This window comes from Etheostoma cragini, chromosome 9, assembly GCF_013103735.1.
Source record: "Etheostoma cragini isolate CJK2018 chromosome 9, CSU_Ecrag_1.0, whole genome shotgun sequence".
Lineage (NCBI taxonomy): Eukaryota > Metazoa > Chordata > Actinopteri > Perciformes > Percidae > Etheostoma > Etheostoma cragini.
Genome location: NC_048415.1, coordinates 13,164,496 through 13,180,830, shown reverse-complemented (window position 1 = coordinate 13,180,830; position 16,335 = coordinate 13,164,496). Strand labels below are relative to the sequence as shown.

General features: G+C 39.9%; 1 protein-coding gene across 5 annotated transcripts in view; it reads left to right on the top strand.

The window, feature by feature from the left end:
* Positions 1-1,392: 1,392 nt before the first annotated feature.
* ttll7 (tubulin tyrosine ligase-like family, member 7) overlaps positions 1,393-16,335 on the top strand; it is a 69,159-nt gene continuing 54,216 nt past the window's right edge. For 4 of the 5 annotated variants that reach the window (XM_034881877.1, XM_034881882.1, XM_034881881.1 and 1 more), the window contains exons 1-6: positions 1,393-1,643; positions 8,217-8,616; positions 9,141-9,272; positions 11,325-11,446; positions 14,415-14,482; positions 14,741-14,899. In XM_034881877.1, coding sequence (XP_034737768.1) covers positions 8,592-8,616; positions 9,141-9,272; positions 11,325-11,446; positions 14,415-14,482; positions 14,741-14,899 — 506 coding nt within the window. In that variant the 5' untranslated portion in view covers positions 1,393-1,643; positions 8,217-8,591. Of the gene's footprint in view, positions 1,649-8,216; positions 8,617-9,140; positions 9,273-11,324; positions 11,447-14,414; positions 14,483-14,740; positions 14,900-16,335 lie in introns of all 5 variants that reach the window. The other variant, XM_034881878.1, reaches the window with a different exon arrangement.

Below are 16,335 nucleotides of genomic sequence, written 5' to 3'. Positions count from 1 at the left end.
ATATGTGTGTGTTTTATGCTTGTATACATATGTTTTTGTCTTTGTGAAACACTTTGGTTTGCTTTTAAAGTGCTAAATGAAGATGAAGTTAAAAGGTTTCTCACAGATCACATTTATTTGATTTTACTATGTAAAAGTAGTTTGTTATATACATGTGAGTCATATTTAGCAATTATTTACTTAAATATAGACATCATCATTACTTTGACCTATGACTAATGATCACTCTGTGTCTAAAATCTGTTCCTCACAATTATTATCATTATTTGGTTATTATATAAGGCAACACATGGTTTGTTAACATCATAATATTTCTAAAAGGAATGCTGCATTAGGGAAGCATAAAGTAATCTATGTGTTTTTATTCACATGCTATTCATTAAAATATGATCCTTAGTGCTGAAATTATTTTATTTGAAAAAAAGAAAATGGTTCATACCAAAATGTTTAGTGACACATTCTATTGAGATCTGAGACATTGAAACCATAGGTGAGAGAGTCCCGATTATCACAATATTTCTCATGCTGTTTGGTCATCCATTATGTTTGTTCGTTACAAATGTTTTCAGACATGCCATGAGTGAGATGACAAACGCAGCAAAAGCGATGTCTTTTAACAGTTGATAATTTGGATCACAAAATTAATCGATGAAATGTATTAATTTTGCAAGCGTGAATTAAGGTATACTGTATTTCCTATGAGTTTTGAATGCATCTTTTTGACAGAACAGTTATACACAACTTTACGGACACAATGAGTGATGTTGTCCTTCCTGTTTTTGGAAGAAAACATGCAGACTGTTGACCACACACAGTTATGCAGTTGGATTTCAGGAAAACTCTGTCATGTGAATCCTTGTGATGAGAGCAATTAGCAATCATTGAAACTTTTCAATAATATCAACTACCTTTTTTGTTGATGTAGCCTATATGTTGGTTAGTTTAATAAATGTGATCTGATCTTATCTTGTGAATAAAGGTTAACTAAATAGATAACAGCCAGTTATGTAGTCTATTGATGGTACAAATGAAAAACAAAAGCTCTACTTCCTATGGCACGTGAAGGACCTCGAGCGAGACGCACCGATATTCGTCAGGCTGGATGTTTAGCACCATGGTCAGCGACACAGTTGCTAGGTAGCTTCCTATGTTTGTATCAGCGAGTTGTGGAGGAAGAGCTGCACCGAAACCTTAACCTGACCTAAAACGTGTACGAAATATACCTCGCAGCTTTGGTACGACTTTCATTGTCAGTCACAACTAGTTAAGAGTTAAAAAATAATGTGCCGACTGAACATTTACGCCCTACAGTAGTACACTAAACGTCACGTTCGTACCAGACTGAGAATGTAAACTACCGTATTTCATTCAGGTTCCCCCCTCTCACAGAGCGAATGGTTCAGCCCATGGACTCGCTCCAGCAATCATTACATGTAAGAGGAGGACTACAAGATACAGATTTTTTTGTGTCTGTCAACCAGAGTCAATTCTCAATAGTAACGCAGTTACACAACATAAACACTGTAAAAATACTCTCGGGTCTGGACTTTCCTTAAAGAGACCCCCGTGTCTCAGTTAAAGGCGGCTTTGTCGGTCGGATGAGACCAGCAAAAGAGCTGCACTGACAGTGCCTGGAATAAAAGGTAACGTTAACGTGCTACGGCGCTTTTGCCTCTCCATCCCTTCCAAGGTAACGTTAGTGCAGCTAAGCTAACTGAGTAGTCCATGGTCATTATGTTTCCTTTCAATCGTAAGACGGCATCTCATTCAGGAAATTGGTATTTCATTTTGAAGCCACATTAAATTAAAAGGACAGTTAAACATTAACGCTGCTGTAACGCCACATTTGATAGTAGCAAGTTAACTTGATAGCCACAAAGCCAGATGTTTCCTTGTGTGATCCTTCCACCTGACCTATACAGTGGCTAGCCACTAACGTTAGCTACTGCTTGCTAGCAACTTATGCATAGCTATAAAACACCTACATAGGCTTTGTGACATTTAATTTGTGAGCGTCACCTGAAAAAACATAATATCTATGCGAGGTTTAACAAAATCCATCTTGCGCTCATCCTGAATACAGTCAAGACCTGTCAAAGGAGATGGCCTGCTATCCTTTCAGTGATCTGGAACATACCATATCGACTGCTATGCTGTGACAAGCACAGGTCCCCTCGCTATTCTTAGTAGCATAGCTTCTTAGCTCAGGCTAGCTTTGCATGTAGGCTAACCTAGAAATCTGTCCTGACATGCAAAACTATTACGGACGTTTAGCTGAGGATGCTTAGAGCCTGGCTAAATGCAGGAGGGATGTGTTGTTAAAGAGACATTTTATGTATTCTTGTTTGTGTATATAGTTCAGTGTGCTACTTAGAGACCACATGCTGAAAGATCATCCTGGAATGACCATTCCTGAAAGAGCAGATGGATTATGTAATAATAACAGCATAACACATGAGTTCTGGATGGATATCCTGCCATCTGGACTCATTCAAGAGATAAGGCTCATAAGAAGGATATGATATGTTGAATCCTTAATTTTTGTGCAGGCTACAGTTGGCATCCTGAAGTTTTTGGATTAATACAGAATATTGATTGCAGCATTGTACCTACAATATTTTGAAGCATTAGGCCTGGTTCTGGATCTGATACAGGTTTACATTTTTACTGTAAATTACATGCCATATACAGTTCACGTATTGTTGATGTCAACAAACTTTTTTAGAACTGTAGACTGACACCATATCTGGTAATAATCATAAAAAAGGTGTGAATTTAGAGCAGTGTTTACAGTGTACAGTGTAACAGTTAAACCTGTATTCATATGTGGTGATTACACACATGCATAGCTTTTGAACAAACAGGCTATGTGCACATTGTTACAACCATAACTTATTTGCTCCCCTTTGTCTTACAGAAAATAAGGTCAGGGAGGATTGTAGTTTATAAAGGTTTAAGATCATTTTCAAAGTCACTGCCTTGAGTTTTACATTTAACGAATTTGTCTGCATCACAGGAGATTCTCTCTGGTGAAGTTAGGCTTAGCATTAGCTGTTTGTTGGTGTATTTCAATACCCCATAAGCTGCCGGCTCCCACACTTGTTCCTACTCATATCTGGAAGAAGGCACGAAGCCAGAGTTGGGTCGCTGGTTTGCGCTAATTTTAGATCCACTGGCAACTCTAAACCAACTATTTTCCTGTGAGAGTAGTCCGCAAACTCAGCCATCATTTTTCATGGGGGGACAATGTGGTGGTAAATAGATAATGATAGAAATAATTTGTACAAAAGGGATCTTGCAAGCATTGCAAGTGTTTTTTATACCTTGAAGATGTCCCGTGAAAATTATTTATGCTACTTATATGACAACAGGAACACTTTGTACCTGAAAATCTTTTGTTTTCATCTGCCTTTTAGTCAAAGATGTGTAATAGTACGTGTCTCCATTCTTAGCCAGTGTCTCAGCCCTTCTGAATGGTTCTACATACCCTGAGGTCCCTGCACTGCTGTAATGGCAAGACCAGGGCATTCTGCATGTAGAGAAAGAACTTGTGTCTGCAAATTCTGCTGACATAAGGCTAAGTAGTGCTTCCCCAAGCAGCACTATTGATTTTGTATTTAACGACTGCTTTCAAGCTGCAGCTTCATGTAAGGCAAGGAGAACATAAAACAAACCCTCCAGGGAAATACCACTGGTTGTTCAAGGGACTTGTGTAAAAGGTGTGACATTACTTGTCATGAATAAAAAGTCTACCGCTTTAGTTCAGCTTTTTCTTTGGCACACTTTTTGTGAAGCTTTTTGTTCTGTCCTTTTGAATTTGCTTTTGATATAAAAGAGAGTACCATATTTTTTTGAAGTGCTATTGCTTTATTATAGAGGGATAATATCAGTGGGAAGATGACATTTTAAAGATTATTTTCTACTGGCATTTTAGGCCTTTGTTAGATACGACAGCGTTTAGACATGAAAAGGGAGAGAGAGGGGAAAGGGCATGCGGCAAAGGGACGCAGGTCGGAATTGAACCTGTGACCGCTGCGTCGAGGACTAAGCCTCTGTATATAGATGCACGTTCAACCAGGTGAGCTGCCCAGGTGCCTTATTGGTAGTTTTGAACTAGAACTGCTATTTGATATTGCTGTTTGTTTGTGATAAAGCTAAATGCTGCAGACAATCACACACACACACACACACACACAAACACACACACACACACACACACACACACAAATTCTGCATAACAATGCCCTGAAAGACAGACATGCTTTTGTCATGCATTTAGGGCCTGTAAGACAGAGTGATGCAGATAAGCAGCATGAAGAGCTGACTCTCTACAATGAAGCCTTTCTGTGTTGTGTGTGGCAAAGGGGAAGTGCATGAGATCAGCATCCATTCGAGTTCTGTCTGTTCTGCTCTGCTGTGGTGACCCTTTGGCTCACTCTGTTGGAGAACAAGTGTCATTGCATCAGAGGATTAGCAGTAGATACTCAGTGGAAGGGGTTTAATGAAGATTTAATGCTTCACTGAAGGATTAAATGTGATGATGCTTGCAGCAGTAAAATGTATTCGCAAGTCATTCTTTCCAAGTCTAGACACATTTTGTGGATGTCGTCATGTATTCCCCACAATCTTACGAAAAATAACCAGAAAGTTAATAGAAACTTCAAAAACAAGGAAAAGAGGCAACCAGCAGCTCACAGATGCTTTAACATAATACCACATACTATATAATTTTAAGTTTTATTTGTCATATGTAGGTTTACACAGGGAACGGATCAGCTCAGCAATAAAAGCACTAGTCGCCGCAATAAGAGCACTACTCATGTAAAAGACAAAATCAGATAAAATGACAATAATAAGATATAATTACAAAATAAGATAAAATGACAATAAGATGTAAGATAAGACAGGGTTGTGTGTAAAATTAAGTTTATCCAACATTATTTCAGAAATAAGAAAAAGGAATGGGATATGGGATATGACAGAATGGAGTGAGATGAATAGATGATAGATATAAAATATGAATATATGTATAGCCTATGTATATATATTTACATGTGACTACGGACACAGAGCTGTGTGATGTCACATCAATCTCAGCTGTGACCTTATTTGGTAGCCAGGCAAACAAGCCTAGATAGAACTAATGTTAACATTTTACTCTAAAAGGCTCAAGGAAAGAAATGTAATCACATTTTCAGAGAAGATATTGGAAAACTGAATTTCTCTTTGCGAATCTGCTCCTCTTTCAGATTTTGTGTGGTAGCTTAACTTAAACATTTTAAGTCCAAGCTTAATTAAAAAAATTAGCACTAAGAATCGTAAGATCTAAATCAATTAGGTTAACACCATAATTGATTCATAATATTACAGAAATACTAAAACGTCTGTTCAATTTAGAATGTCCACTGTAGCTGATATTCAACGTTGATACAATTGTTCCTTAAATTATGAAGATTCATTCTCCTGCTACAACATCCAGAATAATTAGGATTAAACATCACATAGCTTGTCTAGGGATTGTGCGTATTTTTCAGATTACTGTGCATTAAGAATATGCCTGTGTTCTAGTGGGATGTGTACATTTGCTGGTGTTTAGTTGCATACTATGTGCCTGTCAGACCCCCTCCTCATTCCTGAGGGATAACATGACACTAAGGTCCAATGCTTCTATAGAGACAGTGTTCCCTGTCTCCTGTACAGGAGCCAGTACACCTCTGGGACGTGGGGGCAGGTTGTCAAAAGCACAAGCACAGCTTGCCTCACTTTATCACCCTGACTCTTTGTTGTTGCTCTCCCCCTCTGTGCTGATCTCATTCCAGTCTCTGTACTCTCCAGAATCAATGTCTTGCGCTTACCAAAGACAGACCAAGAGGCTGACAGCGAAGACCACTGAGTTATCGAGTAATGTGATTGAATTGTTTCCCGTTCTAATTTGTCCAGAGGATGCTGAATCGATAGGGTTACTTTTCAAGTCAGCGCAAGTGCATATCTTCTGTTGTGCATATACTGTACGTATACATGTGTTACCTACAGGCGTATCTGTGGGTATATGGATGGTAAAGATATATTATATATATTTTCACCACTAGAGGCTACTGTTGATCTCTGTATAAAATGCAGAAGAGGCACAAAAAGCCTGGAGTGTAGATTTGTCATAACTGGTTTATATTACCTCTGATTTATAGTTTATGTATTGTTACTATCCTTCATGGACTGATACCCTACATCCTTTTAGTCACATTTTTGATAGCAGCTAGTTCACCTATGGAAAATTATAACATCTTGATTAGAACCTCTGATTTTTTTTCAACCAAAGGAAGATGCTGAGCAGAAAACTTATTCTTCATTTTATTTCTATTCTTTATTTTATAAAGGACAACACACATTAATTACCATTTCTGTAAATGATGCAGTTGGCTCGTAAATTCTTTTTAAAATCAAAGTTATTTAAAAATTAAATTGTGAACAGGGTGAATCAAGATCCCGATTTCATAACGATTTATTGTACAGGCCGAACAGAAACGGAATTTTAACTCCAATATTTTAATTTTCATAACGTGGGCCCCGGAAGTAACGAATCTCCCCTGGTTTTCTTACCACAGTTGGAAACAAAGCAATCAGGAAAGGTTATCACATGGGTGAAACATTGATTAAGAGTTGGGTCTTCCTAAAAGGATTTACACTGAGATACGTTTCAATCAGGAGAGACTAGTTGCAGATATGCAACAGTTATACATGCGTGATGAAATATACATTTATTAGGGTAACAGCTTAATTGATTTAGGAGTGCATCGATTAAAATTTAGGTCTTCATGAAAGAATTTACGCTGAGGTACATTGGTATGAGAAAAAATTAGATTTTAACTGTGTGGAGCTCCCAATCAGTACTTTAACCCACATGCACTAATCTCTCTTAAATGAGCCGCAGCACCATTTTACAACAAAGGCCATGTCACGCTGATGTGACCAAGAGCAACCCAACCCCAAACATCATTTCTAAATATCGGTCCGAACCCGGCCCGGCCCGTCAGGTCCCGTTTGGCTCGATTTGGGTATCCGCACACTACCTTGGATGCATTTGATGCAGGGTTGTTAATCATCTCAAGGCTATCTCGCATCTCCTTGCAGACTCCTCAATTCATAAAAATTGGATCATTGTTGACTCAAAATTGAGCAGCTACATGCACTATATCTTTGACTTGATGAGGATCACGAGCAGCTGGATTTTTCCAAGCATGCTGTAAATGTATGGCTTGCCAATCCATCACTGGACAGATTTACACAGATTCATATCCTACTTCCAGTTTGCAGTCTCCAGTCCACCTGAATGCTGCTTTGTCTTTGAACATGTGAGGAATCTTAAACACTTTATTTTACTCAGTTCTTTTCACTCAGAATTATTTTTTTAACAACTATTTGAGGCTCTGGCTTGCAAAAAATAATAGTTTGATGGCACAATGCTCAACAAGTGACATCTTTTTGGTCTATGTTTATTTGAAGTAGAAGAAGGGTGTCCTCAGTGACTTAAGGAGAACATGCAAACCCCACACAAAGAAGACTAAGACTCAGGCCTAGTCCTCTCTTGCAGTGAGGCAACAGCACTAACCACTGAGTCACTATACTGCCCCCGCCAGCAAAAAATTAAATGTGACAGTGCATCTCAGCAATGGTTGATTACCCCCAAAAGTGGTTTGAAGACACACTCTCAGACCACAGCCAAACAATAACATAATTTGGCTGATAACTGGTGTTAATTTCCCACACCACTTCATAGCCTGAAGCATCCTTTTAACAAACCACTGTAAAGATGCCATCTGTTTGAATGAAGTGACCTCTCAGCTGTACAATGAAACCCAGCTGGCACAGGCATCAGACACAATGAGATTCTGCAAACCCTTTACCTGACAATCACATTATTTCACAATGGTTCCACGGAATACCAATTAGTCCAGCGGACGTCACACAGCTTTAGATTATTTTATTAGTAGTACTGCAGTGTTAGAGCTGTACAGAGCTCTCACTGAACTGTTACGCTCTGTGTCAGATTGACTGATGTAGCTTGTGATAAGCCTGTGTGCTGCTGTTGCTGCTGCGTTACATCAAAAGCATGTCCAAAACACACAGATCCACAGTGTACACTGTAGTCACCTTCAGAGCAGTCAGCCTACAACTACGGTTTGGCTGCTGTAAAACATATTTTTCCTTCTCTTCTACAGGCATTCCTTTCCATCCCTCTGTCCACTCCTCCCTCCCTCTCTCCTCTTGTGGCTGTAAATAAGCTGGGGCTGTGTAGACCCTTGATAGGCCCTTCCCCTCCCACTCTTCCCCACCACTGTGCCCCCCTTCTAACTCCCCTGCCCACTCAGACTCTGCTGCTGCTGTTTATATTGCTGAAAGGCGCCAGGGAGATGCTCAGATGATCCATTGGGCAATCCTGAACCACATCGTCCATTCAGCCCAAGGCAGGGAAGACTAACCACTGCGAGTGTGAGAGAGCCCTTGGAGGGTGCTGTGAGTACCCTGTGAGGCCCGCACTCCCGCCAAGCCTGGCAGGAAGCTTGGCTTGCCCATTCACTTCTCAAGCCCCTGAGATGCCATCCCCTCCAAATGAAGGAGGTGAGTAAGAGAGGTCCAACTCTCTCAGGACTAACAGGGGTATTCTGTTAGATGGTTAGTTGGGTTGCATATTATTTACAGGTACCTGCCCGCCATAATCCATACGTTTCTGAAGCACACACACACATGCATACATGCAAGCACGCACACTGTATGTGTGTGTTATGTGTTAGAAAAATGGTGCTGTAGATGTCTGGTTCAATGTTTGTGTTGTGGATTATGTGTTAATATGCCTGTACTGTACAACAAATTGCCTCTCAGGGACATTACAATTTTGTAAGTCTAAGTCATACGCACACACACACCCTATACACATTATGAAGAATCATGATGCATACAGCCATAGCAAACTAGATTCCTAATTCAGTTACACCCTTGCCCCATAAACAGGCCCCACTAAATTCCCTGCAGATGTAAGTAAAATATATTATAAAACTCCAGCAACTCCAGCTCCCCTCCCAGTCTGGAGCACAAGCTGTGACTGTATCTAGTGTTGTTGTACAGTATGCTGTCTCTTCCTCCAGAGGATCAAGGAGCGTCCCCCGTGAACAGGCCATCTGTGGGCTCGTACCGGAGCAGTGGGAAGAGAAAAGTGAGCACCAAAAAGAAGAAAGGCACTATCACCGCCAATGTCACTGCCACCAAATATGAGATTGGTATGGTAATCTATTTCATATGATATTAACGCTTTTGAAATCACAATAGCCACAACATTAAATAAAAATGTTCAGTGAAAATTTTAAAATAAAAACAGGTTTAAAAAAAAAGGTAAAACATTCATATACACTACAGACATATCAGTTCACAAAGAAATATTTTGAACAGAGAGTTCATCTTAACGACGAAGCTAGTGTTGGTTAAAAAGAAGCTTTCTTTGAGATGGGTGATGATGACACCCTTTCATTGAGGTACATTATCCTAGTGTTGATGTTTTTTGTCAGAAAACAAAACAAGTTGCCTGAACTGTCTTAGCAGTTGTGTTTGTGGTTGTAACCTAAATTGTAGGATTACTATAATTTAACTTAACTAACTACATTAAGTTATTCTTTTTTCAGGTTATAATATATATAATTAATATTGATGAATACATAGTTAATTATTATTTTACTGGTAAGCTAATTGTTATGTGAGAGCTAGCTACATTGTGTATACTCAGCCTTTACTACAGAGCCTCAGGTTTCAAGCATGTGAATTAATATTTATATTTTCCTCATTTAAATTTCACAAGGGAGCATAACAAACAATAATTTGGGTGGTCAGGATTAATGTAATGTGACTTTGGAAAAAGCCCTCAGTATGGCTCAGTCAGTCCCTCAAAACAGCAAAACAAAATCTCCATGTTTTGAATGTCTCAATAATAAAACAATACACTACAGATTTTATTCTCAACAATAAAATCTAATTTGCTGTGGTGGGGAATGTTTCTCAGAGGCCGTTGTTATTTAATGTCTTAAATTAAACCTAATAGAGTTGCAGCAACAGCTCACACATAGACAGCTCAGCCTTACATACATACATAAATCTTTATTGAGGTAATTTAACTTGGCAGTACAGTTTTTTGAGAAGGGCAAACAGAAGCATAGTAAGCACTCCTCACATGGTCAGTATATGCCAGTGTGGCAGTACAGCTCTCAGGGGTGAACTACAACCTATGAAACTAAGGAGTCAGCAGCAGCAAGTAGAAGTTGGGGGCTGCCCGGATCCTGTAGGTAGATGAGAGTCTAGCTGTGAGTCAGTTTGCTTGCTGTGACGAGACCCTCACAGTGGCCATTCGGAGAGTAGTGCAGGGCTATTTTGAAGGAAAATTAACACTAAGGGCCAGATGGATGGCTCATTTTTGCTGTTACCGTTTTTTTGCAGCTGTCTTTTTTGTTGTAGAATTGATGGTATAACAGGTACAGGTCAAAGGTCAGGGAATATGGTGTTGGAAATTTGCTTTACACCCACTGAGAAGGGAATGTACACTCTGGCCCGTAGGATGCCTGTTTGGTGAGATGTGTAGGAAAGGATTGATCATAGTTTTGTACTCAAAGGCCCTACTGGTAACTGTAAGCATAGGCCTGCTGTGATGCAAACCCTCCCTGTTCCAGTTAACTAAACACTGTTAGCCTTTACCAATGTGAACAGATGGATGAAGTTACATCAGAAACACCTTTTTCCCATTCATGTGTCCTCAAGCCACATTAGGCAAGCCTTCTCCAGGTTTGTGAAAGCTTTCAAGAAATTAATTAATGCCTCTTTTCGTTAGGGCATATGAATTTTTCATTACTAACTGAATAATGAATAGTTGTCGGATTTATGTCCAAATGGGCTTGCCACCTATCTCTCATACTATTGGGTTTCCATTGGGATTTAAATGCATTACAGACAATTAATTTATCTTTTTGAAGAGACATATTACGATTGGCTGCTCTGCAACCATTCCATAAATGGCAAATATTGCTGTGAGCTTATTTGATCTATCGTCTCCCGGACTCATTTTTCTCTTAATATATGCAAAAGCAGAAATGAAGTCCAGCAACATGTTTAAGTGAAATATTAATCTATAAAGTAAAAAAATATATCAAAATTGTGGGTCCAAGTCACATCTTGCTCGAATTCTGCATCTATAACAGTAAGTTACTGTGTGATCATGAAAATGTATTGAAAATGACTGCATAGTTCATTTTAATAATGGAATACGATCTAATGTGAGTCTTTTCCCCCAGTTCGTATAGTCATCAAAGAGGTGGACTACATCAAGACCCGGGAAGATGACGAGACCGCCAACCTCATCTGGAATGACTCGGCCGTGCAGCATGAGAAAATTGCCGAGCTCAGGAATTATCAGGTACACTGCATCGCTACCATGTCAACTCAGCCCACCTTGTTCATTGGCTCCGTAGCCTAGAGGTTAGACAAGAGAACTTAAGAATAAGGTTGTCAGATCCAATTGCTGTACTGAGCAGGATAAAATGGATCTTAACCTTTACAGTATGCTCCAATAAAGCTGCTCAGTGGCTAGCAGCCAAAGACCATGATACTGATCAGCTCCCAGTGGATGTATGTAACTTTGGAAGGGAAAAGTCTCTAGCAGCAGTTCTGAAAAAGATTATATGTGTTCAGCTGACTTTAATGCTAAACCAAATGTTAGAAAAAAAATAACCTGCCTCTAATGTGTGTATCACTGGTAAGGTAAGGAAGGATTTCCCCAAGGCTCCTTGAGATGCCTCTGAAATGAAACAGTGCAGTGAAACCAGAAGAAAGGGATAAAAAGGACGAAACTAAACTATGACAGCAACTGTAACCCTCCCATGCTTAGAGAATTATATCTTAATAATTTTCATACAAAGAAAACTAAAGTCCTTTCCCTTAAAAACTCTTTTAGTCAGAGTTAGATAAACTGAACTGATTTTGTGCAGATTCTTCGAACTTATTACAGCACAAATTAGGGCTGCACAATTAATCAATTTTGAATCACGATCACACGATTGTGGCTTCCCACCATCAAATTTGCGTGATCAAGCGATATTTTGAATGTGTCAATCTACTGCACCGTAAACTACTGTTGTTTTTCAGACAACAGCTGTGACCATTGCTAGTTAGTGTCTGTTAGCTCACAGGGCTCAAGGGTGCGACTAATATTTTTCCTCTAGGTTGCACCGGTGCACCTACTGTCCTTGCACCCTTTTCCTCCCCACAGATGAAGCAATAGTGTTTATATGGATATGGTTTAATTTTGCGTTACATGACCCATTTCTTCTGTAAAGCCGTGCCTGTGTTTGGATCTCTCCTCTTACTCCCTCTCTCTCCCTAGCTCTTTTAATCAGTTATTGTTGAAAACAAGTGAAGGAGCTTTCTTAGAGATACATTTAAAAAAAATAATATATCCTAGGCAATTTATTTCAGAACATTTTCATTTACATGTGTTGCAGCTGTATGTATGTATAACATAGAACGTCAACATAAGAGGAATGCAGCACAATATAGATGTGAAAGCAGTTATAAATAGCCTAAGTGACTATAAAATTAGTTTTGATTAAAATCAACAAATAATCGTGATAATTAATCGTGATCTCAATATTTATTTAAAATAATTGTGCTTATCATTTTTGGCCATAATTGTGCAGCCCTAGCAAGAAGCATTCCTAGATACGTTTTATAAACTCTACAAACCACTAAGCCTGTGGGACTTAGACCTTCTTCCAAGCCTTTAAATATTTTGCACTAAAATGTGAATAAATCTGACCTGAGGCCTATTCATTTGGCAAGTCATAACATCTTCACCAAATAACTGACCTTGTGAGTTTTTCTGCCATGAAAAAGGGGTGCTTGCACACTACCATGCCTAAAAATACATTTTGTTTCTCCAGTAGAGATAAAAAAGTAAGTAAAAAAATATGAGCAAAAAAGAGATCAGAGCAGATTGAAAGGGGATGCTGTACAGAGACATTTGGGTCAGATGGAGCAGGGAAAAGAAGATTATTTTTAAAGTAGTAATAGTAAATGTTGGAATAAAATAATATATAATAGAAAAAATGAAAAAAGTGAAGATGGAAGGAAGACCCTGAACGTGCCCATCTGCTTTTACTCAGACCCTGGGAGGTAAGACGAAGACAGCAAATAGTAAAGAGGGGTGGACAGAGTGAGAGGGAACAACAGAGACAGATAAGAAGATTGACATGTAGACTGACAAGTTGTGAGCAACAGGGGGTGGAGGGCTGGTTTCAGATCTCCCTGGTAATGTTGACAAGACGGGCCTAAACAATAAGGGTCTCTTTGAGTTCTGTGTACTAGTCTGAAAGTGATCTTACCTCTGTTTGACCTCCCTGTCCTGCTGACTGTACTTACTGCTCCCCCTCAGCTATGAACGTTAGCCATCCATCTTCCTGAGTGCTTATTTGATTAGACTGGGCACTAATGATCGATTAAATCACAGTCTAAAAAGAGTAAGGCTTGTTAGGACAGGGGCAGCAAGAGTTCAGCTAAGTAGATTGAATATTACAAATACTGTAACAGCTTAACGTGTTGCAATGTGGCTAATGTTTTCGCATAGAACTGGTGATTTGGTGCCAATTGTTTTCACTTGCTCTATCGCACTGCTATGGTGTTTCATGAGATCATTTCTCAGTAGAAAAGGAGAAGTCCCTCAACAATTGGTTTTGATTTCCCATCACAAGCTACGTCGTCTCGCGGCATTGGCATAATTGTGCAATCTCTTCCGAATCCCTAATTACGTGTGTCTCGTTTGGATAATAATCACGGGATCCTTTTTCACTCTGCGTTCTTGTTTTCCCCCCCTGCTTTCTCTCTCTCTCCCTCTTTTAATTCTTTCCTTCTTCCGTTTAGTGATGTACTGTGAGAGTTTGCTGTCAAGTTTCAGTTCATACGAGCCTAATTAACGCCCCTGTTCAGGCTCATTTGGTCAAAGAAATACAGAAAACCCAGTTTTTCCTTTACCCCCCCACACCCTTTTCAGCGCATTCAAAGCAATTCATTCAACTGTCACTGCAGGAGCTTGCGATGCAGAACCAATTACCTCGGCCCCTCGGAGTTGAGATTGATCGTTTTTTTTTCTCGCCTCTTCCCTCCCCAACCTTTTAAAGTATAAAAAAAGCCCGGTAAACTAAATAAGGGTTGAGAAAGGTCTCCGCGTCACCTTTTTGTTTTGAGTCCGTAATTGGGCATAAATGTCAGAACATTGTAAGCTCACTTCAGGTTGCTGCCTTTAATGTGCTCATTTTTATGAAGGGGTGGGGGTGGAACTGAGTGGCGTAATGACCCTAACAACATTATTATGTCTTCCTGTCCCTCTGCAGAGAATTAACCATTTCCCTGGCATGGGCGAAATCTGCCGGAAGGACTGCCTAGCAAGAAACATGTCCAAGTAAGTTTTCAAATGAGAATAATTTAGTTCAGTTAAGTTCAGTTAAAAAACAAGAGCATTTCAAAGCTCAGCGTGTAGCCAGCCGGCACTGTAAGATGTTACAACTTGGTACAAATATGTAAAAGACACTACTGTAAAAGCAAACAAATCATTTTTAATAATAGGCAAATGCTAAATGAAAAGTACCAATACATGACTTGTCTAATAGTATAAAATGTGTCTTTACTGCCACACACACACCCTTCCTTTGTTCTCCAGAATGATCAAGTGCCAGCCTCAAGAGTACAGCTTCATTCCCAAAACCTGGATCTTCCCCGCCGAGTACACTCAGTTCCAGAACTATGTCAAGGAGCTCCGCAGGAAACGCAAGCAGAAGACCTTTATCGTCAAACCCGCCAACGGAGCCATGGGTCATGGGTAAGTCTGAGGCTAGAAAGTGGCACAATCTAACACACTGACTATAAGACTGATAGGGGAAGAGAGGGGACAAAAGAGAAGGAGAGAGTGACAGAAGCAGAGGATAGAAAACAAGATAGTGAGTTGAAGAGAAGAAATTAGCTCCAGAGCAAATAGAGGACAAACACAACAAAACAAGGCAATAAGAGGTTTGTGACCCTGACATGGGTGTCTATGAAAATAACATTAGAGCCCGGACCAGATTGAGTATTTGAGCTGAGAGGGTGTGGTGAATTTCATTGTTGGCCTCATTGTCCTCGATGGTCACACTCTCCATAAATCAGGACACACACACACACACACACACACACACACACACACACACACACACACACACACACACACACACACACACACACACACACACACACACACACACACACACACACACACACACACACACACACACAGTCCCTGGCTGCAGGTCTCTGCATGTGATTATTGGATTCCTTTATGAGCTACCATCAGCAGAGACCAGTCAGACTGGAAAATGGACCAAGATGGCTGCTGCAGGGGATTCTGTCTCACAATAGCATCTCTTTATCAAAAGATGAGCGGCCGGTAGTACCTGAATGCATATTTCATACTTGCAATCCCAGTGAGTGAGAGCCTATCTCAGGTTGTGATGTTACACATTTCTATGGTATGTTACCACTATCCTGATTTTGAAATTGTGAAGTAATTTAATCAAATGTAAAACCCCAGCAATCAATACACCTGTGGCAAAGCTTCACTCCCCCTAGTCCGCTGATGATTAGCGGTAAGACTGCTTTGCTTTTGCTGTGCCAATTTGTTTTCGTATGGGGTGAGCATCAGTGGCAACCAGACGGTAGTGCTACCCTTGGCACTGCCCGCCCCTCAAAGTTCATATTATTTCAACTTTAACCTTGTTGCCGCTGAACTTTCAATTGTTCAACCTTTGAGATAACAGCTGTATGTGAGATAGCCAGCAGAAATTATATATACTTCTGACGTGTCAGCACTATCCTCTGCTCCCTACCTCACTGTTTTACAGCTGATCATGTGTAGGCTACTTAATGTGTGTAAATATGGGTGGACAAAACATTACAAACCAAAGTTTACCAAATGTTGAATTGACCGCCCAACAAAGTGTCAATAACACTGAACATTATAAGCATGGGTGGTGGCAAGGGTGGTGTTGATTTTTAAGCACCTTTGCTTTGACAAGCTGGTTTTGTTCATCTAGTATGAAAGCTGTCTGGCTTCTGGAGAGATCCAGGTACCACTGACTGAGAGATCTGGGGATGAATATTAGGAAGCTCTCTGGTGAAAAGGGACATTATTAGACAGACATTATTATTGTTGTGGGGGGTGTGCGGTGAGGACCCAAACGCAGAGAGACGGAGGCAGGCGGGAGCAGGTACACAATGCTTTAA